Raw genomic sequence first — 25,997 nt, 5'->3', positions numbered from 1 at the left:
GCCTCTGCATGCTTTGAAACTTCTTTTTATTTTTTGGATCCAGAACATTGTACAACTCTAGTGTATCTATCTCAAAAATGATTATATAATGTGTATTAAAACATAGAAATAAATAGGTTGTTTGCATGCATTAATTTGCACGGAGTGAGAAAGATTACATTTCATTTTGAACTGCCATTACTCGTTTTGGGATATTTTTTAATATGCAAGTTCATTATTCTTTGTGATTTTCTACTTTAAATCTGAATCTCACTTAAAAGAAAAAGATATGGTATTTTTTATAATCCACTGACAGCATGAAAGCTTATTTCAAAAAAAACGATGACGGATAATTGTGCATTCATGAGAATATTCAATCATAAATGCTGTAATAATTTGAAAACAGTGAATTATTAGTGGTCCAGAGTGAGTCATTTTAACTGCTAAATCTTTATAGGGTAATATATTATCATTGTTTATTAGAATTTAAATGAATCTTAAATAAGCGCCTTTCTTCTCTTAAATTGGTCCTAAAATGTTATTACTCTGTGTGTGTGTGTTTTTCATACTGGGACTCGCACAGCTGCACCCATTCATTAATGGTTAGCTTTGGGTTAACTTTGTGCTGAAGAAACCGCTTGAACTTGAATGGGTCTGTTGGAGATGAGCCTGAGTGGACTGGGAGAAATTACAGAGCAATTGGGATTTTCCTGTGAAAAAGACAAGCCAAATAAAGAAAGACCAGATGGTAGAGCTGAACATTACAAGACTAATCTCAAGTGTAGGACAAAGAAACCGAACAAGCTGCAGACATTGCAAGGTATCATATTGCTGGTGGAAGCAGTATTCTGGCCTGGTAGAGAGGGAAATAATCTGAATAAATATGAACTTATTTACAAATGCTACCTCATTTAAGTATTTAATAGGCACGAGGTGCCCCTGTTCAGATTCCGTGTAACAATTAAGAAAATAAAATAAAAAATCAGGTGTAAAGTCATAGCAAGAATAGCAGCAACTCATAAATGGCGGCGTGGTATATACCATGTTTCTTTTCTTTTCTTTTAAATCCTTCATCAGTTTCTTCTTTGTTTCATTGTGGTATAAATGAAAATAGAGAGATAGTGAAAGTTTGCTGGCTGCTCTTTAGCAATAGCAATAGCAGTTAGACTTATATACCGTTTCATAGGGCTTTCAGCCCTCTCTAAGCGGTTTACAGAGTCAGCATATCGCCCCCACAGTCTGGGTCCTCATTTCACCCACCTCGGAAGGATGGAAGGCTGAGTCGACCTTGAGCCGGTGAGATTAGAACCGCTGAACTGCAGATAACAGTCAGCTGAAGTGGCCTGCAGTACTGCACCCTAACCACTGCGCCACCTTGGCTCTTTGGAAAGTTCTAAATCCAGAATCGGAATTAAATGAAACCAAAGTATCATTCTTGACCCAATAAACCAGCAGCATCTCTGTGCTGTGAAAAATTGTGTTGCTGTGACGGAAGGCATGAATAATGTGTGAATAATGCCATCATGTGCAGGCAGTCCTCTACTTACAACCATTTATTTAGTGACCATTCAAAGTTAACAACAGCACTGAAAAAAGTGACTTATGATCATTTCCCACACTTACGACCTTTGTACCAGCCCTACGCTCATGTGATCAAAATTCAGGTGAATGGCAACTGGTTCATATTTATGACCGTTGCTGTGTCCCAAGGACATGTGATCATTTTTTGCAACCTTTTGACAAGCAAAATCAAGAGGGAAGCCAGATTCATTTAACAACTGTGGCAAGAAAGATCATAAAATGGGGCAAAACTCATTTAACACCTCACTTAACAACATAAATTTTGGACTCAATTGTGGTCATAAGTCGAGGACTGCCTGTACATGTACAAAAGATACAAGTCTTTGGTTGCAAAACTGCACTCTCCATCTTGTGGACTTTGACTCTCCTGAGGATGTCCGTATATCATATTGTGGTAATTTACTTATTGGGCAACCTATCAGTGTCAAGTATAGAAAGAAACTATAAAAAACATTGCTGAAATGCAAGAAAACTTGAATTATGATTCCTGCCATTCTAACTTGTCAGCATTTGTCCCTTAGAGTGGAAGATGATGATGAGGCATCTCTCTGTATTTTGTATAAACTGGAGAGCGTACCAGTTGGAAAAATGCCACCTAAGAGTTCCCTCACCCTCCATCAAATTACTTAGTCCAAAGATGGATGGATCAAATTAAGCAGATAGAGCAAAGTTATAAAAACTATTTTGCGGATCAGTCTTTACTAATCAAGTTAGTCTTTTTCTACTGCTTCTTCCAAGGAAGTCCTGCCAGGTTCAGGAGATTCTGTTTATTATTATTACAGTCATAGACCAGAGACCAGAACAAATAAAAACACTCAGTAAATATATAATTACAAATTCTAGTATAAAATAATAAATAACAACTGAAATCCATGATAAAATCCAATCTGTCAATTAAACATGGTCTAACCATACTAAAATTACAATTCATAAATGGTGTGGCCCGTAGTCAGTCTAATACTAAAAGGGAAAGGAATAAGCAGTGCAATGGGTTTGCCATATTGTATAAAACAGCTATGGTGGATTAGACATGTGTTTCCAATGAATCCCCAGTGCTTCTGCATAGAATTTAGCCACCTGCCCTGTAGTTATGTATGGACTGTTCACCTTTAAGCAGCCAGGTTCAGGGGTTAAGGAACCTATTCTTCAAAAAACAGATAAGGAGCCTACAACCTCTCCTTTTCAATGTAAATGTCCTTTCCATTCTTGGTATCAATGCAATTAAGCCTTTGCTCAGTTTACTTCTATCTTGCTTTATATTCCCATCAAAAGGTTTATTGCATAGAACTTGGGGGGCAGGAAATGCTCCTCATCCTAAGACGCATGCGTTTATTGATATGAATGCAAAAATGTAAATCTCATGACCAATTCCCCTGGCATCCTGAGAGAGGAGTTCACTTCCTTCCTCCAAGGTTGGTTCTAGGCGGTATGATGGAAGCTCAAGTTCCAGCTCAAGGCCTCTGTTTTGTGGGGTGCCACAGGACTCAGCTCTTCCCCTACTCTTATTTTAACATCTATACATAACCACTCGGTGAGGTTATCTGCAGCACAGGATAGGGCAGGGTTAACTGTCAACAGTATGTTGATAAAACTCAGCTATATACTGTATGTCTGTCCTGAACCATCAAAGTAATGCTATTGAAGTGCTTTCTCAGTGCCTGGAGGCTGTGTAGAGCAAGTATAGAAAGAATTGGCTTTGGATGGAATTTATGCTCTCCATAGAAGAACTGGTACACAATCTGGGAGTTATCTTGCTCATGGGTCTTGCTTGGGTTGGTGGTAGTTAGGGCTACCTTTCCATAGTTATATCTTGTGCACTAATTGTGCCCATTCCTAGACTAAGAAGCATTACTCACAGTCATCCACACCTCAGTAATCTCTCAAAGGGATTAGTACATCACACTATCCTTAATTGGCATTCAGACATTTCAACTATTTAACTATTCCAAAACACAACAGCATATGCAGAATGCCATGATATGCATATACAACACTACTACATGAATAATATTGCCTCCCAGGTAGCTTCTAGGTGCAATTCAAGATGTGGGTTTTCCTCTTTAAAGCCCCACATGTCATGGGGCAAGATCTTGTGGCATTAACTATCCCTGATGGTTTCTTTCTTTCCTACTTGATCTTGCAGAGTGGGCATGCTCCAAGTCCCACTGATAAAACTGCTACCTGATGGGCCTCACGAAGCATGCTGTAGACCAAGCCAAGAAATCAGTTCTACATGAAGGTTAAAACTATGTCTATTACTATTGGTTGTAGCAACAGAATTTTGCAAGGCTGTGTGCCTTATTCCTCTCATCCCTTCTACTTATGTGAATTTGGAAGGTGTCTGATTGAGCTTTGTGCGCATGCCTTCTTCTTGTTTTGGATTTAAACCACATTTTCCCACTTGTTGCTCTAAAAATGGATGTGGTCTATCACTGTTAAGTTCACCTTCTTCACTTCTTACATGTGATTGAACAGTCATGACACCTGTCTTATGAAACTGCCTCCCCCTGAAATACAGGCAGCTGCAATCTTATTGGTCTTTCTAAAGGTTGCAAAACTGAGGCCTGGGTTGTTGATGGAGCTCTGGCATGGTTGTAATTTTGTTTGACATTGATAACAAAAAATTTAGGCAACTTGACCCAATTTCTTTTGAGTTACATTGTCATTATTTGATTAGGTTTTTTGTTCACTGCCCAGATTTCCTTAGGATAATGGGGAGCTCTACAGATGCAATAAATAAATATATTATACCACATAATGCATTAATTATTCCACTGTGCTTGTTTGAATGCTGTATGCTGATACAGAAAGACCCTGCTTTGAATTATTCAAAGCCACAATTTTTAAAATTGTGTTTCATGCTCATTACTGATGGATCCAGAAGAATGAAAAGGAAGCATTCCCAATTAATGCAGTGACATCATGCCAGAACAGTACGATTCTACACTTCATTCCTTGTGTAAAAATGAGCAACCCAAGGGGGTAAAATTCAGCTGGAAAGATTAAATTAGGTATGAGCTCTCTGTTGTTTGCTCCTTACTCCTTGATTTTTAAGTATTAATCAAAGACTAAAGCACTTCTCAAAACAACCTGCCTAGAAAAACTGCAGGTACTTATCTATGTCATTGCCAGGACTAGAATCAAGACTACAAAATAAATAAAAACAAACAAACCAAGCAAACACACACACACAAAGACCAGAGTGCCCAGCAGAGTCTGTCATAAATGAAGAGGACCTTCCCTCAGCTCTGCCTTGGATAGTCAATTTTGTTTTCTTTCCTTTTGGAACACAGCAGACCGGATCAAATGCTGCTGTCGTGGAAGCAAGTGTACATTTATGGATGTGAGCATTCCCATAGATATGTGCCTCGCAGTTCCCTATGACCCACAAGCTATTTTTTTATGGGAAATCTATAATAACTGCAGTTGAAAATGCATGCCATCGATCCCCGCTGGCAGCTAGGATGCCAAGTGGTTCATTAAAAAGGCCTTTCTAAAAGACATCCCAGAAGTACTTATCTGACATCTGGCCTTTAAAGCTTGAGCGTGGGTTTTCGTAGGCTTAACCGAAAATATTGCTTTTTAAAATCCCCTTTGAGGATTTGGTTTTTCTTAGCCGGTTGCGTGATCTGTACCTTTTTCCTTGCCCAGGTTCCCTTCTCCATCTGCTGGGCTGCTTGGAATTGTAGATACTGCCTCATCTGTTTCGAAAAGAAAGAAGTGATAGATATTGAGATATAATTTGAATGCAGAATTATTGTAAATGGTTACACCTGCACTGAAATACATAGGTTATGCATTTCATTAGCTGAAGTCCCCTTTTCTTTTCTTTCATGGAACAATAATCAACGTCAGATTTGTAAACACATTCAATTTCCATACAGATTTAAATGGTCAGGGGCACAGGGTACCAACATTTTGTATAATTGAATTTCAAGTTCTACTTAGAGTCATTCTACTTTATACTATCCTTGAATGAATATTTAGTTCATCTTTTTTTTTTTACTGTGAATAATGGCAAATTCTTCCTCATTCTGTCCATTTACTCACCCTTCTGCTGGTGGTTTTTTTTTCTTTCATAGAGGAAAAAGAGTTTGCAGAAAGTATTTTATGCTGCAATATAACATTGCTCCTTCCTATAATGATCTTTGGTCTTAAAGGCCAACTTTTGCTGTTGCAATTTACAAAGAAAACAGAAAACATCTGAGATGGAGGAGAATATGAAGGTTTGTGGAACATTTACTCTGCCTCTAATTCTATGTATGTATGTTTGTGTGTGTTGTGAGAGTGTGTGTTTGTGTATGTGTGTGTGTATACATGTACATGTACATGTACATATACATATACATATGATAGATAGATAGATAGATAGATAGATAGATAGATAGATAGATAGATAGATAGATAGATAGATAGAATAAGGACGTGATGGCTCAGTGGCTAAGACACTGAGCTTGTTGATCAGAAAGGTTGGCAGTTCAGCAGTTCGTATCCTTAGCGCCGCGTAACAGAGTTAGCTCCTGTTACTTGTCCCAGCTTCTGCCAATGTAGCAGTTCGAAGTGTAAAAACGCAAGTAGAAAAATAGGAACCACTTTTGGTGGGAAGTAACAGTGTTTCGTGTGCCTTCGGTATTTACTCATGCCGGCCACATGACCACAGAAATGTCTTCAGACAGTGCTGGCTCTTTGGCTTTGAAACAGAGATGAGCACCGCCCCCTTGAGTTGGGAATGACTAGCATATATGTGCGAGGGGAACATTTACCTTTATGCATAAACATTTCAGGCAAAAATGGGCGAAAAAGTTTCAGGCAAAAATAATAACACTGTAATAATAACAATGTGCAATCATTTGTTAAAGTCCTTCCTCCCTGGGAAGAAACCAAATCTCAAACATAAAACCCTCTAAGATAATTAATATTTTGAAAAATGGCATCTTCTGACCAAATAGAATCATTGTACTGCTCAAAGAAAAGAATCAAGCATTTTTTGGCCACCAGATGTTCAGGGTAGAAGATTATGTTGGGCAGATTAAAGAAATGTAGCCTCTAAAACAGTTTAAGGTTGTCAAGCTCGTGGCCTACAGGCCGGATGTATCATGCGCTAGCCACACCCATGCCTGGTTTAGCGAAGGGGGGAAAGTCATCATATGACGCCACCATGACGATGCGAGTTGGACAACGCTGGTTTAGTGCCTCATATAAATGTTTCTTAAATGTTACTAAAATATTCTTGGTTGGGCAGGAGAAAAGGCCCCAGTGAGTCTTCCAAAGGATATCTATCTCACAGGGGCAGGTTCATCTAATCGACATTCCTACAGGAGAGGAAGGAGATCTGATACAGAAACTTTTAATCTTCCTCCTACATTATATAACCTGAAGATAAAGCAGTCAAGGAAACAGACATATTGCCATACATCAATTCTTCCATATTTTAAAACGATGTGGTTTTTTTCAACAGCAGTCTCAATGAAACTAAAGTGCGTGACTGCACATGTGCCGATGCTGGCCAAGAAAACATTGAGGAACAATTAGAAAAGTCGGGTGGACAGAAAAAGCCCACCTGCTTCTGAAAGCCTCAAGACAGCCTTGTGCTTGTGAATGAACAGCTGAACAATTGGAGTCAGTGGAATTATTTCGCAGAATGGGCGCAGCGTTTTTGGACATAGTGCTTCTCCTCCAGACTGTAACAAGAGAACGGGATGAAGGGCATTTTGCTGTAACGTATATTCAACTCCTTAGAAACAGCCACAATGCACAGATCGAATGGCTGAATAAATGTAGGATGGATAGCTTGGCTGCTTCGCTCTATTGCATTGAGTGATTGGGCCTCTCCTGCTGTAGCTCCCAGGTATTAATAAAAGTTTTCCAACCTGATAGAAACAGTTTCTGTAAAGGATGAGTTGTGGTACTTGAAGTAAATATGTGCACACTACAGTATATAAGCCATTAACCCTGCTTTAGCTGGGTCATTCAGGGCAGAGTGTCCATGCTATTTGAAGTACATGTAAATAAGCCAATCTGTCATGCAAAAGTCAGGTTCCTATCTTAGAGGATAAGGTCATTCATAGCAACATTTGTTTGTCCTTTTAATTATTTGGCTGAGGCCAGAGAATGAGCAGACCATCTCTCTACAATATATAGATATCTATGATGTATGGAAAGGTGAATAATTCCTTCTGACTGTAGCATGACTTTTTTTCTATTTCTGTTCAGTTTCAAAAATGCAGTTTCAATTGCAGATATATATATTGTGTTCAGTTTTTTTATGAGTTTCAACACTTATTTTCAAGGGTTGTATTTGTGCAAACTGTCTCTTTCTTCCTCAAAAGCGAGTAATCCAATTTGTAACCACGGTGTAGAAAAGCAGTTATTCAGAAGCTAAATCAACAGAATAAATGCATCACGGTGCAGGTTTATTTGCAGCCAAAGAGGTCCTTCATCTCTTCAAGCTTATTTTCTACACATTCTTGCCTTCCTTTGATGTCTGAACTTTATACCTTGCTGCTGTAAACATTTTCCACTGAAGAGGTTTCTAAGATCTCCTCCACCTTAACAGAATGTGCTGTCAATTACTAACAGGAAATGCTACATTCTGGGGTTGGAAGGAATGCATTCACTCATAATGAATAGCGCTCTGGGCTCCAATGGGAAAGCTGCACAAGCGCTGATTTAATCCTGTGGAAATGTACAAACGTCGTCAGTCAATAGCATTGACTCAGATTATTGCTCACCAAGGTTCAGAAAGCCTGGCTGATAGAGCACTTTAATAGATCTCAGCATAATACAAACCTGTTTCTTGGCTCTGATGCTCTGGTTCATCACTGCTTGGCTTCACTTCTGTGCCATTCTCACCTGCCAGAAAAACGACAGCCATAGAGGGTTATAAGACACATTTCTGATTGTTGAGTAGACAAAGTCCGTAGGAACTGCAGCCAATGTAGCAGGTTGATGGCACTACATATAACGAACCCAACAAGGAAAGCATTGGTAAGCCAAAAGTAAATTGCGACCATCACAGGATTGGATCCAAATATAGACATTTTTAGAAGTGATCTATTAGTCGTTAGCCACGACTAACTTAAATAATATTGATTCTGATGTATGACTTCCCAGATTCAACCCCTCCTCCCAATAATGAATATTTAACATTCTTCTTCCCGGTGAAATAGGGAATTGAGGAGGCCATAACATTTTAGAGCAGGGGTCCCCAAACTTGGCAACTTTAAGACTGGTGGACTTCAACTCCCAGAATTCTCCAGCCAGGTATGCTCTGGGAGTTGAAGTCCACAAGTCTTAAAGTTGCCAAGTTTGAAGGCCTCCATTTTAGAGAGTTGCCTTTCAATCCTGCAAACGTTGTATAGAGAATCAAAATGCTTTTGTAGCAGATAGGATTCTATAGTATGCAACATAATCTGCACATGTGTTTTTAGGACCAATACTGTATATATCGGTTACAAAAATCTGGAGGACCACGAGATGGTAGCATAAAACCAGAAAGGCAGTTAAACTCTTGCAATTTAATTGTTCTCTGGAATTTTATTGCCCAGATTTTCTTTCCCAGTTATAAGATTTTTATTTGGCTTAAGTCAGGGGTGGGTTTCAACCGGTTCGCGGCGGTCCCTGCGAACCGGTTGGTCACCGAACCCGGAAGTAAGTAACTTCCGGGAACGGCGAAGGGCGCGCCTGCCCGCCCGCGGTCCTTACCCGGTTTTGACTAGTTCTGCGCTTCCACGCATGCGCAGGACGCATACAGCGCCTGCGCGATCATCCAGGAGCAGCTGGAGCGTCGCGCAGACACTAGTACGCATGCGTGCACCGCGCACGTGCACGAGGACACCGCCGGCCCCGTTCCAACCGAACCGGTTGGAACGGGGCGAGAAACCCACCCCTGGCTTAAGTCTATGCACAACTGGGGATATTGCAGTTTCCCTCAGTGCTATTACCCACTTTAGGCTGCTTTGGAAGTTCCACAAGTTTTCCATGCTAAAGTGATGCATCCATAAAAGATGAAAGCAGAAAATGAGTGAAAACAACTTGAAACACTGCTGTGAGTACAAATGATCCCTATATCTTTGATTTCCAAGCGTAAATAATTTCTTTCTAGAAAATGTATTAGTGTGATTATATTCTGAAGCAAGACAAACTAAACGAGGGTTACCAAATATGCAGAAATTGTGGATAAAATCCGGATTATATTTACCTAGCTTCATAGCAGGAAGGTGTCTTTTCAAATGGATAGATGCTAGCCTTTTACCAAATGACTTTTATTTGTCTTATAAAAGATTTTATTTACCTGATAAGAAATTATCTGATAGAGTTTGATCTTTATTTGTCACTTCTGTTCAGTGTTTGGGCTGTCCAATTTGCTTGGGTTGTCCAATTATACACACCTATCTATTCCCTCTGCTTTTCTTCTTCCTAAAATATTGTACTATTTTTTTCTTTTTAATCATGCTCTTTCTGTTTTGATTTATCCTGACTGCTAACTTTACGTTTGTAATAGTAGTAATAATAATAACATGAATAATTTTGTTTCATTCAGTTTCAAGGCTGCCAAGCTCTTTAACAGCATCTAATTAAAAAGGGAAGGAAGGAAGGAAGGAAGGAAGGAAGGAAGGAAGGAAGGAAGGAAGGAAGGAAGGAAAGGGTATTTAACTGGTTTGATCATTCCTATTACTTCTTCTGTTAATCTTCAGGAATGCTTTAAACACTTGGATGGTTCCTTCCTAACTGGGGTTAAGATATTAGGTGAGCTTTTTCATTGGAGTACATATTGGTATGCCCTGTTTTATATAGTTGATGTTCCATTGAGATATTGTGGTTTGTTGAACTAAATTTCATTGTTGTACATTACCCAGAGTTGCATTTTTGTGAGTTGGGTGGCCCTACAACTCTTTAAATAAAGAAAGCGAGAAAGGAAGAAAGAATAATAATTACTGCATCTACCATGCACTGAATTCCTCCAAATGCTTCACTTATTACAGAAAATGTGTGACAAATTACTTTAGGGCTGTGTGAAGTGGAAAGGCAAGATGTAGCCCTGTGGCTAAATTTCTCTCACTGCATAATCCTCCCTTCCTTCTACTCACATTCATGTTTCGGTGTTTCAGACCCTAAACATAAAAAAGGGGTGCGTTGGCTCAGTGATGTCTCATTCAGAACAGCAACTTTCTAATCTCTATTATGAATGAGCCAGATGACCTATTGTCACCTGGCAGAACCCTGTGCTAGAAAGACAGTCACACAGTAAGAAGGCAGAGTAATTGCTTAAATCATATTGCCAAACTGTTGCGTGTTCATTTTTTTTTTTTTAAAAAAAAACCCTTTTCTAGGAAGAAAAAGAAATGGTATAAATTTCTCCAGGAAATAAATGGAACAAATTGATTTGCAAGTCCTATAAAATGTTTAATCATTATCAGTCTTTCTTTCCCTTCTAGTCCTGCAGGATTGTTATACCTCTCTCTGCGTCTATATAATTGCAATGTATGCACCCCTTTCTTTTATCTTCTAAGAGTCTTAACATCAGAAAAGTGCAGAGAAATCTGGCAAATTTTGAGGCAAAGGAAGGAAGAAAAAAAGAAGGACATCTAAACTAAATAAACACTAGCTATCTTTGAATATGGTGGTGTAAAATCGTTCAAGAAAACCGACTTTTCCTGTCTTTTGGGGGATGCTGTTGATTAAAACAGCCAGCAGGTGGAGCTGGTGTAGAGGCATTTATTTTCTTTTAAACCCAGAGGCCCTGCAGTTTTGATCTTCATTCTTCAGAGATCAGCTTCGGGACAAGATTCTCAACTGTTATAAATCAGTATCGCTGCACTACATTCCAGGCAGCCATGGTGGGATCCCAGGAACTTTAGTTGTCTTCAACCAATGCATTACTGATTTTCATTGCCCTTAAACAAATAGCAAACTCCACTAATTTTTTTAGGACTTCAGAGACCTTACAATCTCTTTAAAATTCCCTTTGGTAAATTATTTTACATCTGTAGTGTTATGCAGGAAACAAGCAAAACTCAAATAAAACCATTGTTCTAATGCAAATATCATTCTATTTTGGAGCACTATTTTTAGCAGTCAAATGTTGGTTGCATCTTTTGTTGTGTAAGAGTATTTTTGGGGCAATAGTGATTTAGAACTGAGGGCCGAGTTGAGAGAATTTCACCATTTTATCCACTGTTTTACTGTTGCACTTGTTTCCTGGATTATTTATGTGCTTACTTGATCATTTTATGTATGCAGACTGGCTCATAGTTTTGCAGCACCTGCATTACCATTACCTTTTCTTCTATTTCATGCATCTCCGTTTTTTTTTTTTTTTAGACTGTTTCTCTCTAATAGTATTCAGTCATTACCACAGAGATGGGGAAATTGGCAGCCCTATCCATTAAAAGGTTAAATTCCACCAATGACCATGATTTGCTGTGAAAATGCCACACATTTGCATTCTGTCTAACAGAGGCCATCTTTTAATAGAAAGGACACTGCTATTTTAATGTTTTGCTCCCTCCGTGTCCCCCAGAATTGACTGGAAGTGATGAACAACATGAATAGCAAATCTGTTCCATTAATGGAAATCCATTCACATGCATTGAATGTAGGATTCTCCGTGTAAGCCTGCTCAGTTTCATTGCCAGTCAGTGTTGTGATGGAGCATGTGATACTAAGCTCTTTTTTTAATCTCTACGGTTGCTAAATCACAGGATTTACATTTCTCATAAAATGTAACACAGGGAATACACATTGTTCAAAGGGGGGGGGGCGCTGAATTCTTTAGTCTGCAATCCAAAGATTCTTCATATTCTGCATAAGAAATAGGGGAGAGAATATCTTTGCAAACTAATATTGGCAGATGTGAGAAGGGGAGGACTTCTTTTACCATACAAATGTGGGTTTAAATTTAGCAGTTCGAGGGCTTACCTTAAATCTGTATCTTCTGGCAAAGAATGATGACCTGATCATTGAGTCATCACCTGACCATGGAGTGATCAGTTGATCACTCCATAGTCAGGTGATGACTCAATGATCAGGTCATCATTCTATGCAAGAAGATACAGGAGGGAAGAATGGGGAAGGGAGGGAGGCAGGGAAGGAAGGAATTTTCCCCTGAAAATTCCAGAAAAAACATTTTCTTTACACTATTCTCTCCTTTAAAACACTCCCACTCCATGGACAATACAAATAAAAGGAGCAGACATGATTTACTATTCATACATTTTTATTTATTTTCCACAGAAATTGCTACCTAAGGAGCAAAACATGCACATAAGTTTTTCAGATCATTCACAATGACAGCATGTCTTTTGCCAGAAGGATGAATATTGCATTGCAATCAGGGATGGTATTCACTTAACCTTCCCTACCGGTTTCCAAATGTGAGCATGTGCATGCAGTCAGCTTTCTGTGCATGCACTTTGGCTAAAAAAGTGCCTAAATGGGATGCCATAGAGCTGGGGCAGGTGGGTGGGGCCACCCACGATTTACACTACCAGTTTGGGTGAATCGGTCCGAAGCGGCAGAATACCACCTCTGATTGCAATCAACTTCACTATCACTTTCTGTTTTACTGGAAGTATCCAGAATAGTATCCAGATGGCAGTCACCATGGAAGACCTAAGGTTGGTGGTCTAGTCTAATCCTTACAAAGATTTGAACTGCACTCAGGAGCTTTCAAAATAGTAATAGTTTTTAATGGCATGGCCAGTTTAAAGTCTTCACGCATCTAGCTACTAATGTTACCCTACAAGAAAAGAAATTCGGAAGCTGCAAAGTTAGAATTACAATAGGAGTATGGAAAGTAAGAGCATGAACACAGGAAAGTTCAACACAGTGAAAAATGAAATGAAACGACTACAAACTGACAGCAACACTGAATTGTATGGATTTGGATCAGACACCTTCAGGGAGAGGATCATTACTCAAGACATTAAAAACTAAGAAGCAACAGCATTGCTTTTACATACATACATACATACATGCATGCATGCATGCATACTGAAGATACAGCAAGAACAGTAGTTGGCTGCAATATTGTCAATGACTGAACAATACCATTTAGACTTTATGGACAACCGTGTATGATAACCATTCAAGTTTGTACCACAACTAATGTGGAAGAAGGGAGCAAAAAGGTAAATAAGAATCATATTCAAGAATGTTATAAACAAATTAAGAGACCAAACTTGAAAAAAGGGAATGTAGGACTTTTGATATAAAATGTTGAAAATAATTATACAAATAATGAGTTCTTTTATCGAAATCACTTTGTTTAGTCTACTCTAAGTTAAAACAGAAACCTGAGAGTTTATAATTTCAGATATTGAAACTGGAAGGAACTAAAGATTCCATGTGCAAAATGAAAAAGCTAAAGGCCTTAGTGATAACAACTAAAGTGGATATGCAAGTGAAAAGCCAAGATATTGACCTGGATAAGGACTTTTTACTAGACTTACAAAAGAAGTTGCTTACAGCCTTGAATAAATCTTTGAGACAGGAAAAATAAAAATAAATTGAAAAGAGATTAAACTGTGTGACAAGGAAGAAGGAGAGGGAGGAGGAGGAGGAGGAGGAGGAGGAGGAGGAGGAGGAGAAGAAGAAGAAGAAGAAGAAGAAGAAGAAGAAGAAGCTAATTGCCACAGTAGTTCTATCCTTCCCTCCCTTTCATCCTGCTCCTCCTCTTCATCTTCAACCTGCTCACTTTAAGCAAGCCAAGGATTCACCATGCTCTCAGGTTGTCCCCATTCCATCTATTTTTCAAGGATTCTCGGGATATGATGAACTAATGTGATTCATAAAATTAGGAACAAAATAAAAAGAATTCAGACATCCAGGGTCGACCTCTAGATATATGGATGAAAATGAACATTACAAAAGCCCTGACTATATTACAACAAGGACTAGACCATGACTTACCAAGAATAATGTTAAAGGCAGCTGAAAAGCTATTCTAATTAAGTTTAGAATGGGCAAATTAATTTTATGTGACTATAAGTCATACTAGTGATGGAATAACCAGCATGTTTTGTTGTATAAACTATACTAAGTCATGAAATGATACTAAAAACATATGGCTAAAGACAATTAGTTGTCAATGCAAAGACATGGATAAGGGAGCCAAAGGAGATAAAAATAGAGAAAGAGAGAAAGGAAATGAGAACAGTTTCATTATGCAAATAATACACAGCTCCAAAGGAATTTCTTTCCAGTCCTCAGCAAAAAAATAATAATTTATGTTTGCAGATGACAGTCACCCACTGAACATCTTTTATTGATGAAGAACTTTTTCCTAATTACTTCTTTCTACTAACACTAGAAGCAAAGCAAATGGAAGGGCGTTTAATAGTGTATGTCTCATGCAAAGAGGCAAGGCTATTTATGTTCTCTAACTTCACCCTTTTCTGTCCTTCGTTTTCTGGTCATCAACGGTAAATCCAAAATCACCAACTCACATTTTATCCTGATGTCATATTAGCAATAAAAATATATTTCCCTTCCCTCAGCTTGACAATGTATAACTTTTCCCTAACATGAGCTAAAATTTACAAAAAAAATTCTTAGATGGCAACTGCCACATGCTATCTTTCATTAACAATAAAGGGGTGGATAAGGCATAAACAGGGTGTATGGAGAGCAGAGGAGCCAATAATTGGTTTTCATTTTTTTTTTCCGGGAGTTGATGGCAAGACGAACTGATGTAATTAATAATTAGTACAATATGCTATTGGCTATGTAATAGTATACATGTGATTTATATGTTATGAAAATGGAAAATAAAAAAAGTTTTGCTTAAAAAAAACCAATAAATGATGCGTAATGATCTGTTATTCTTTCCAAAGATGATAGAACATCATATGTCTTTTTTTTGACTAGGCAATGTAAATAGATCCAAGTTCTGTCTAATGTGAAAGAAGAACTTCTGTCCACTGCTGTGAGGAAAAAGAACCCCTTTAAGCACAAGAGTTTTGCACATTATAATGGCACAGCACAGACAAAATTAGCCCATCTGTTGCTGAAATGCAATTTGCTGCAAGGGCTTTGTTTTCCTTGCCAAACTGGTCACTGACAATTATTAAGAGTCTATTCCCTTCTTACTTTTTTTTTATAGAAAAGCTAAGAGTTGATATTCAAATTTATAACTGATAAAACAAAAAACAGCAATAACAAAAAAAAATCCAGTAATCTTGCTCACAAAGAAGACAAGATTTTTTTTAAAAAGGGAAAGAAAAATAGAAATCACAGAAACCTGTGAAAACCTGTACATAGTATTTTCTCATCACTTCTCTGGAGTTGTGTTGAGTATGAGAGGAGGCAAGGCTCAATGTTTGCTAATGTAGCAGCTCCAAGATGAAACATGGATGCAAAAAATTAGCAAAAAGCACAGAGTCCTTGGTGCTCTCTGAGCTTCATTGGGGTTTTTTTTTTTTTTTTTTGCAGACATTTCATTACTCAGATATATAATACTGTATTTTTTTAGTATTTTCAGTGCTAGAAAGGAATGTGCTTTGCTCTCTCTATATCAGTGGTGGGTTGCAGGCGGTACGCCCCAGTATGAGCGTACTAGTGCCTGCTCGGAGCACTGGTACCGTTCCAGTACGGTGCTCTGGAGGGCCCACCCGCTTTGCCCGAGCTCCTGTATTTGAGCTTTTCAGAGTGCACGGTGTCGGTGTGATGTTCTGCCGAGCAGCTAAAGCATCACGGAGGCTCACGGAGGCATCGCAAGAGGTAAGGATGCATGCATGCACTGTGTGCGTTTGTGTGCACGCTGCACGCATTCATGTGGTGGATGGCGGGTCCCATTGCAATAGGTACAGTTGCAATGGGATCTGGAACCCACCACTGCTCTATATATACAGTAGTTTGAACCATCAGAGTTAGTTGGGGTGTTGTTTCCTAGGGTGTAGTTTATTGCTTGACTGTCTAAGTTGTAGTTCCTTGATTAGATCATTGTTTATTGTTTGATTCTTTGTCTCGTATTAATGCTGGTGTTAATCCCTGCTTATCTCTGTGTTGATTGCGTGGGTGTTGATTGTTGGCAATGATGTGTTCTGGATTTTTTTCCTTTTTAGGTTTTTTATTGTCTCTTTTGAATGGTGTGTAAATGTGGTTTATTTCTATGTGCCTGGTGATAGCTGATTTTTCCAAATGTCATGATTCCAGGAATTTCTTAGCATTTTTGGATTTGGCTTCATCTAAGATGCTCACAATTTTCCAATTGAAACTATGGTTTACTCTGTCCATTGTGAAATTAAGGAGTTTTCATCATACTGCTGCTAGTTGGCATTCATGGATGCATTCTGCTTGTCTGTCCCACATAGTGGCTGTTGCAGTTTTTATGTTGTAAATGACTCCTGCTTTTCTTCTTATGTTACTGTTTTTTTTGGTAATCTCATAGCTATAATAAGAGACGGAGTTGCAGCATTTACCATTTTCACTGGCACAGCTCTCCAGAGAATGCTTTGCCATATCACTTTCCAATTTAATTATAACCACAAAAAGCCAAAAAATGTTAGCTGTGTGTTATCTGGCCTTTTGCTGTTGTTGTTTTTTCATTTATTGCTTCGATTTAAGAAATGCTGGAATGTTTCCTGACTCTGTCAGCTGTGGAAGTTATGCCCTTCTGTGCAAACAGTCTATAAAAAGAAGGGAGAACACTTATTATAGTAGATTTGTATAGCTCTTGTGTATGTGTGTTTCTTTATAAAAGTGCACATGCAATTAGTGGGTAGGATGCTTTATTAAGAAAGTCATGGTTGAGAAAAAATGGAACAGAAGCCATCCTCACTTTCACATAGAGGTAATCTGTTCCACAAAAGACCAATATTGGCATTGCAAACAAACACATAGATACTCCCTCCTATATGGTTTCTTGCCTCTAAAAGTGACCTGAACCATGGATGAGGTGAGGAAAAGGTGACCAGATTACAGATTAGATTACAACTTCCAGACAGCATGGCCAACAGTTATTAATGATGAGACTGGTAACCCAGTCTCATATACAGAAAGAGCTAGGTTCCCTATAGTTAATAAAGAGCTAGTCCATTTGTTTATTTAGCTAATGGCATTATTACATTAGTCAGGAGATTATAATGCTAATGCAAAGTAGTAGTTTGGCTGTTTGTTTAGCAGCTCTGTTGGATAGATGCTTGTGCACTTCCCAAGGTGCACCATAGGAGGCCAAGCTAACGCCGCAACAGAAAGAAAGACAAGTGGTCTTTCCAGCAACATCATCCAAGGCCCTCTCCCTCCACAGAAGCCACCTTGCAAATGGGTGTTGCAACCAGGAAGGTTTAGTGCTGGCAGGATTCTAACTGCCGCATGAAGAGCTGTCTTGTTTTCCCACCTGTGGTACATATTTATCTACTCACACGGAACATACTTTCAAATTGCTAGGTTGGCAGAAGCGGAGGCAAGTGACATGAGTTCACCACACCATGCAGTCAAACTCAAACCGCTGGAGCAGAGACCATCTCCAATGTCATTAAGCCACTGAGCCAGCGTGCCTCTATCTAGTCCATGTTCAATTTGGAATATACAGTATGTCTACCTAATAAGACTCTATGGGCTTGATGTCAATGAATTTCTCAATATGTAGGTTCACTTCTAATGTTACCACAACCACAGATTAGAACCCACATTGTTGGACACCTGATAGCATCTTGATTCATGCAAGAGTAGCCAACCATAGCTTTAAGTAATTTAGTAATTTATAGAAATTTATGGAGTAATTTATTTGTAGTGCCATTGAGCACTACAAATAAATTACTCCATAGTGGAATGTTTGTACCCAATCAAATCTTCAAATGAAATGAAATAATCTTAGACTTAAAAAAAGGAAGAGCGGTTTGAGGGTTGTAAAACCACTTGTATAGTAGACCTACATAAAATGGAATAGCTCCTACCACACAATTGAATGTGTCCATTAGCCAGATAAAAACACTTGCCAAAGTGGTCAGAATAGCCTATATTATTGTAGATAATGGCTTTTTATTCATTATTACCACTCTTCCTACAAGGTTTTTGAGCTCAAAACTGACACAGAATCAGTTTGCAGTGGATTGATCCAAAAGTATATTTGGCAATCATGTTGTAACAGACAACAAATAGTACCTTTGTCAAAAGGTTTGGAATATATAAATATATGGTGTGTTTCATACAATAAATATATACAGATATGATTAATCACTAGTAGAAACAACTTGCATTATTTTATTTTGTTTCATTCTCAGACATTCCACTTTTATCTTATGAAACACCAAAGACATTAAAATGAATAATCAGGTGAACAGCTTGATATTACTGTAGCTTTTGCATGAAGTACTTCTGAATCACTGACAAAGCATACATAACCCTAATTTATTTGTTCACCTGCTACTTGCACTAGCTTACAACATTCATGGTAATGACAATTATGATCCATGAAGCCCTTCTTCATAATATGTAAGGGGTAGCAATCTAAGGAATCTTCCTGAGGTTTACCCCAAAAGGTTTCAAAGAAGCAGTTCCAAATTACCAAACACACACTAGGCATTAGGTATTTTCTGCCAGCCTTGAACCCTTTTTGGTCTGGTGGGCACATTTTGAGAATATATTGTAGGTACTCTTGTAAAATTACTCCATAGATAAGTCATTCAAAAATGACTGACCAGATACAAATAATTCACCAGAATTCCAGATGAATCTAAACAACCACTTCTGCAGAATGCTCTCAAAGAAAATAATGTGCCACAACCAACTACCATGATTCTGAGGCCCATATGAAGGCATTTTTAGCAATAAGATACTAGTATCAGGGTTCCAAGTAATACATCCCATTCAATAAGAACTCCGGAGCAGGTAAATTCCTCAAAGAACATTGCCCTGAAGCTATGAGAACTACTGTAGGTGCATATATCAGATGGGACAAAGTCAAGCCGAAACCAGGGAATGATAGGAGAGGGCTGATATAGATGCCACATCATTGCACAGATAAATTAAGCAATTTGGGACACAGTAAGTATATATTTCAAGCTTAATGAAAGATAGCTTTTTGCCAAGCAGCAGAAGCTAATATCCTTATGCCAGATCTCTTCTCATAAGAAAGCCATAGAATCTTATGAGGACTTTGTGGAAATCTGCTTATAAGTTACAAATAAATTATTCTCCAAGAATATGTTCAGTTCAGGCAGGTCATTTCCTGATGCAGAATCAATACAAATCTCCTGGTTTTATTTGCAGACCAGAGTTATGAATGACCAGGTTTTCTCCTCAACAATCTAGACCTTTAAACAGAAACGTTTAACTAGGGACAAATTGTGAGGTCATTAAGATTTTTTTCCCTGCTACCTTGCAGCTTGGATTTTTAATTTGGGAAATAAACAGAAGCAGGGAGAAGTCCAGGCAATCAATCAACAGGAGTCAATATTGATTGAAAGGCACTCTTATACACGCATGCACGCACGCATGCATGCACAGACATCATTTATGTACATTTGTTTCCATCCCATTTTATTCAGCATGACTGTATGTCTGGAAAATGTGCTTAAGGTCTTTAGATCTTCTGACTTTAGTCAGCTTTCTTTAATAAATTCCTCCTTCTCTCTATAGCCCTCTAAAAACCTGCTCCACAATGTTACGGATCTCTCCAGAAGTGGGGTAGGCAAAATGCTGCTTGCAGAACCAACATGGTTTTAGCTATCTTCTTTGGTACCCATCAAGCTTTGCTCCACTTAATTTTTCTGTTTCAAACTTTAATTTCATTATTAAATTTTCTAAATAACAACAATAAATTGGACAAAACCCAAATTGGGATACTATAGCAATAGATTGGCACTCTGGAAAACTCAGATTAGTACAACAGAGCTAATTCACCCTTTATGTGATTTATCTGTCTTCTTGGGATAGTCACTATATGACAGCCATTTTGTGAGGGTACTATGCTCTCAAAATTCTGGAGGTGCCGTTGGCCCCAAGGTAGAGTGTATGGGAACCTGGCGGGGTGGGCGTGAATCAGGAAAAAATTCCATCTCTCCCTCTTTAGTCACAAATGATACTGGATTGCAATTTCCTCCAGAAGACACAAAACCCACAACAGCCTCTTTATTCATGTAAGAACTACTCTGGATATAGTTCCTTGTCTTTAAAAAGCATCCTTTTTTCTTCCGAAAAGCTAAAAATAGAAATATTCCACCTGTGACAGACACTGTCATACAGGGTTTAGAGTTTATTTATAATTATGGAATTTATTATTATTATTATTATTGTGGAGATATACATATACATGATATACCATGAAGGGAATAGAATTAACAAAATCTGGATTGTTATTATTATTATTATTATTATTATTATTATTGGCCTGGATTTGCTTCCAGTAATATTTGTGAGAGAGAAAAGGAGGGAGGGAGAGAAAATGAAAATATACTTAAATGCCTATCTTCAGCATCCCTGCCTGTTGCACTGATTATACCATTGTTCACACTAAGGTTGTGGAAGCTATTTTTGAGATTAACACAGTGGTGCTCGTAAGTGGAAGACAGTTCTTTTTATGTGCCACAGATTAGTAAAACCCTGCTGTTTGCACACAGTTTCTTCAGTCTGTATATTGAATGGCAAAGAGAGGCTGAGGTCAGTAAAAGATGAAATTAAAATTAAGACTGATGAAAAGAGAGAGAGAAAAAAACCATTTACATCATCATTATCATCATCATCAAAACAGACAGCATGGCAACTCAAGTGTAGACAGTACAATTTAAAGCAGGGGTTGTGTTAAAATTCCGTAAGCATGTCTATCACTGGCAAATCTCTGTAAAGCACAGTTATGGAGCTGGTGGGGTTATTGGTTATTTCAGGTAATAGATAGAAATGTGTGATGAATTCCTTGATAGATATGCATCCTGGAGATACCTTGGTTATCACTTTATATGAATGTCTTCTGACAACATTCTATTAGTCACTTTAAAAAACTGTAACTTTGCTCCTTATTTTATTTCTACAAAAGAGGGAGGAAGAGGAAAACTAAAGCTAAAATTCTTCATATGGCATGCATTGCGTGGCTCCCAGACGTACAGATCTATGCATGCAAATGCATTTATATAGATATCCTGTTTAAAGCTCATTCATATTAGGAACATGTATTCAAACAAAACACTTCTTTCTTACTCCTGCCCCCCCTCCCCTCTTTGCTGTAGAGACAGTGCTAAATCTTCCGTGCTACTTTAATCCAGATGATATATTCTTTTCCATTGATTGTTTTTGTGGTTTCTATTGATTCCTGGGTCTTCTGGCCTTGGATGTCATGAAATGGATATTAAATACTCCAATAAATAAATGTTAATAATATAGAATCGGCTTAATTGTACATAATGTCTAAACACAGAGCAGATTGAGAAAACAACGCCCTTCTAATTATACTTATAGCTGAGATGATGCCTAGCAGATCCTTTCTCTGAGCAGCACCAAACCAACAGGTGCCGTCCTGTCTGAGTCTGCCATGAGTTTCTCCTCTGACATATTAACAAGTGCGAGAAGCCTCCATTTGGGGGAGAACGGGGAGATGGTGAGCACAATTTAGAATGTTGAAAGCTGTTAAAAGTGCTCTGACTTTAGATGCTAGGAAACCAAATCATTTAACAGAGTTCTATTTTGTCTTCCCACATGCTATTCCTTACCACCTCGGTCTACCTTTATAATTTTCAAAAAAAAATATCAATCCAAACAAAGAAGATGTGGGGGAGGGGGAGGCTATTACACACTATTTCAAAATGTTCTAAAAATACCAATGAGTGCATGTGGTGAGAACAGAGGGACTCTCTGCAATGAAGTTCTACTGAACACTTGCACTTTGCTTTCCCATCTGCTAATTTCATTATTTGATTTTTTTTAAAATTGTAAAATGTCAACTGGAACAGAAAGTCCAGTAGATCCCTCCAGTTGTAACCACAAGCATATTGGCATCCACGAGTACCGCATCTTATTTTAGATCAGCTGAAGGTGGGAGTCAAAATATTTTGTTTTTAAATCTTTGCTTTTGTTTTATCTGATGTATATAATAAAATATACATGGTTAAAATGTTGAAGCTATGCTTTCCAAAAGCATGCTGCAGGTCTCTCAAAAAGTCATGAAATAGTGGTGGTGGAAGGGACATTAATTTCCTTATCTCAGCAGAGAAGTAAGCATGGTTCTTGAATAAAATGCCTGGCCTATCTTGTTCACAACATTCTTCTGATGAAGGCAGAATGAATTAGCTCTCTTTAATTTATTGCTAGCCAATTGAGAAGACCTTGTAGATAAAAAGTAAGAAGCAGAACAACTGCTCATGATTAATATTAACTGTGTCTAATGAGACCCTTACCTTAGACTTCAAAAATGCAGGTTTTAATAAACAGCGGGTAAGGATTACTTCCCTGAGGCAGGAGAAACTAATGGAGAAAGGACTCTAACAGAGGCAGAAGTTCCTGCTGCTATTAAAAACAATACCACTTGGGGGGAAATGTAAAAAAAATCAGTTGAAGAACCCAATGTGGCTGAATGAAGTTTAAATAAAATGTACAAATGAAGAAGGATTGACATTACTAAGGAACAGGACTTAGAGGCACTAAGGAAAATTAAATTTAGAATGAGGTGTGATAGATGAAGGATATTAATTTTTCCATTTGCAGTTGTGTTCAAAAGAAAAGAAACAATACAAATTATCCGCAACTCACTGAAAATGGCAAAACAAACAAGAGATAATACAGAAAAAGGCTCCTATTTCAGCTCAGTCTTCTCTGAGAAAAGAATAAGCATTCCATCTGTCAGTTTTGAAGAGAAGGCTGAAAGAGCTTACTCACCTTGAATGAATTGACATCTTCAGGGCCAGACATATAGCATCCTAGGGTAGAGAATGGTGTGCTGATGGGCTGACAAAAACTGTATTCATAATCTTTGGAACATCCTGGATGAAGTACCAGATGACTGGAGGAAGCAAATGTCCTTATTTTCAAAAAAGAGAAATAAGGCTCCGGGAAACGATAGATTAGCCAGTCTGACTCTATTAACAGGGAAATGTGACTTTAGAGCAAGTCATAAAGCAAATAAAATGTAAGCATAATGCAGGGATTACTAGAATCCGCACAGATTTGTCAAGAACAAATCTTGCCAACTATTTTTTTCCAGTTTTAGATCAGGTAGGTTCCTTAGTAAATTTGTGAATAATGCACAATTCATATAGTACAGTTTCATCAAGGGACTTGAAGTATCTCATGACTCTCTAATTAGAAGGCTAAAGTATAGCTTAGATGGTACGTCTATAAGATAGATGAATTGTTGGCATGAAGCCATCCATGGAAAGTACTCATCGATGATTCCTTGCTGAAGGTTTGATCTCAGGATTAATACATTTCAACATTTACATTAATGACACGGAAGTAGAGATGGAAAAATGCTTATCACATCTGCAGATGACACAAACTGGATAGGATACTTAATTCTCTAGAAGATAGAACATTTAAAATGATCTCAGAATGTTAGAGAAGTGGACTGGAAAAAAGCAGAATGAAATTTAATACAGACAAATGTGAAGTTCTTCATTTAGTAAAAATTAATTAAACCTAGGGATACAGGACAGATAATAATTGGATGGAGATAATAGGTGTGAAAAGGACCTTGAAGTTGTAAACGCTTCACTACTTAAATATGAATCAGCCGTGTGATCTGGCTGGCAAAAGGCAAATGGACTTTTTATTTTTTGCTACAACAACAAAATGTGAGTTTCCAAGTTACAGGATGACAATTCCACTATAAGTCTGGATTGGTCAGACCCCACTTCAAATACTATGCCCACTTGCCCAGTTCTGCACAGTATCCTTTGAAAAGGATTTGGATCAAGTAAAACAGGCTGAGAGAAAGGTAATGGGGCTAAACAAGAGATTATGCCTTACAAGAAAGATTGATGGCAAAAGTTAGCCTTAGAAAAATTCATTGGGAATATGAGAACATATTCTCATACTCCACAGAAGATCAAGACTTCTAGCATTCTAGCTTTCAGAACACAGAATAATGTTAAGAAGTAAGGAGGATTCAAAGTGAATGTTTCAAAGTTAAAGACGACCCCCCCCCCCCGAAAAAAAGGACAAGCACTTTCATATGATAATGCAACCAATTCTATGGTGCTGATTGACTCATCATTGTATGTATTCAAGGCTAGATAGCCAGAAGGCTGACATCCCTGAACTGAGCATAGGTTTGGACACAAGCCATTGTCCAATTCTATGATTATGTGGTTCCTTTAATTCTTCTGCAATCATGGATATGATTTTTTAGCAATTCTATGCGATAATATTCAATGCAGTTTCAACTGAAGTAAGGCGAATTTGGAACCTGGTTATAGTGTTTTAAGATAAATGGATACTGTCAAAAGGGAAAATAAAATATTAAAGTCTAAACAGACTGTAGAAAATAAATTCCTGTAAGTATAATTTTGCTTTAAAAAGGGAATGCTTTGTGGCCACATTTGTTTCTTGGCACTTCCCAAGAGGCTCCTTCTGTGGTATTTTATCTTAATTTAAACTGTCCTTTTCAAGATATCTATAAAATTTACTTTATTGAAGAGAAAAGATTTGATTGAATACTTTAAAGAAATGTAAAAAGAAAGTGAAAATAAAGAGAAAAATCTAGCTTTTGTATTCCCCCCCCCCAGGGGTGGTGAAAATATTTTGCATAGGTGCACTTTAAGTGCACTAATAAATGAGGCTGAGATTTAAAGTGTAAATTTACTTTTTAACTTATATCCATGTTAAAGATAATTGGCTGGTTTCTGTTTTCAGTGTTGATGAAAATAACCCATCAATTGCTTCTATTTTCTAACAACATGATACACACAAACAGGGTATCTATCTCATGGGCTAAAGTACTGCAGCTATGTGTTTTAGATAGCATGTACCAAGCAGAATGCTTGTGTAGTGTTTCACAGTGTCATGTTCATTATAGACAGATGTACATCTCCACATATATCAAACTCTGAAGGCCTCTCTAACTTAGAATCTTCTAAAGCAGGGATGTCAAACTTGCGTTGTCACATTGTCATGACGTGACGTATTCCGACTTCGCTAAAACTGGGGTGGGCATGGCCAGTGCGTGATGCATCCGGGTTATGGGCCGCAAGTGTGACACCCCTGCTCTAAGATCATAGACTACATATTTTATCATTTTACCCAGTAGCATTGATCAGTGATTGTAGTCCTTGCATCATTAGGGAGATTGCCAACCACAAATTCTACAAAGCTGTTTGTGAAAAATAAAATGTCTTCATTTCATGTAATGTATGACATTGCTTTAATTCAAGATCCCTAGTATTGCAATACTTAATATATCTCACCTAAACTTAAGGAAATGGTCAAGTACTCTACTAAATAAGAGAAAGGGGGGGGTAATCATAATGATTTAAATGAGTAATTGTGCAGATTGTCAAATGTAGATATAC

At 37.9% G+C, this 25,997-nt stretch overlaps 1 protein-coding gene across 1 annotated transcript in view; it reads right to left on the bottom strand.

The window, feature by feature from the left end:
- Positions 1 to 25,997, bottom strand: part of MACROD2 (mono-ADP ribosylhydrolase 2) — a 1,066,625-nt gene that overhangs the window by 98,201 nt on the left and 942,427 nt on the right. Inside the window, exons 11-12 of the mRNA XM_032212948.1 lie at positions 8,350 to 8,412; positions 5,196 to 5,261 (exon numbers count right to left, since the gene is read on the bottom strand). Coding sequence (XP_032068839.1) covers positions 5,196 to 5,261; positions 8,350 to 8,412 — 129 coding nt within the window. The remainder of the gene's footprint in view (positions 1 to 5,195; positions 5,262 to 8,349; positions 8,413 to 25,997) is intronic.

This window comes from Thamnophis elegans, chromosome 3 (genome assembly GCF_009769535.1).
Source record: "Thamnophis elegans isolate rThaEle1 chromosome 3, rThaEle1.pri, whole genome shotgun sequence".
Taxonomy (NCBI): Eukaryota; Metazoa; Chordata; class Lepidosauria; order Squamata; family Colubridae; genus Thamnophis; species Thamnophis elegans.
This window is presented reverse-complemented; position numbering and strand designations above follow the sequence as displayed.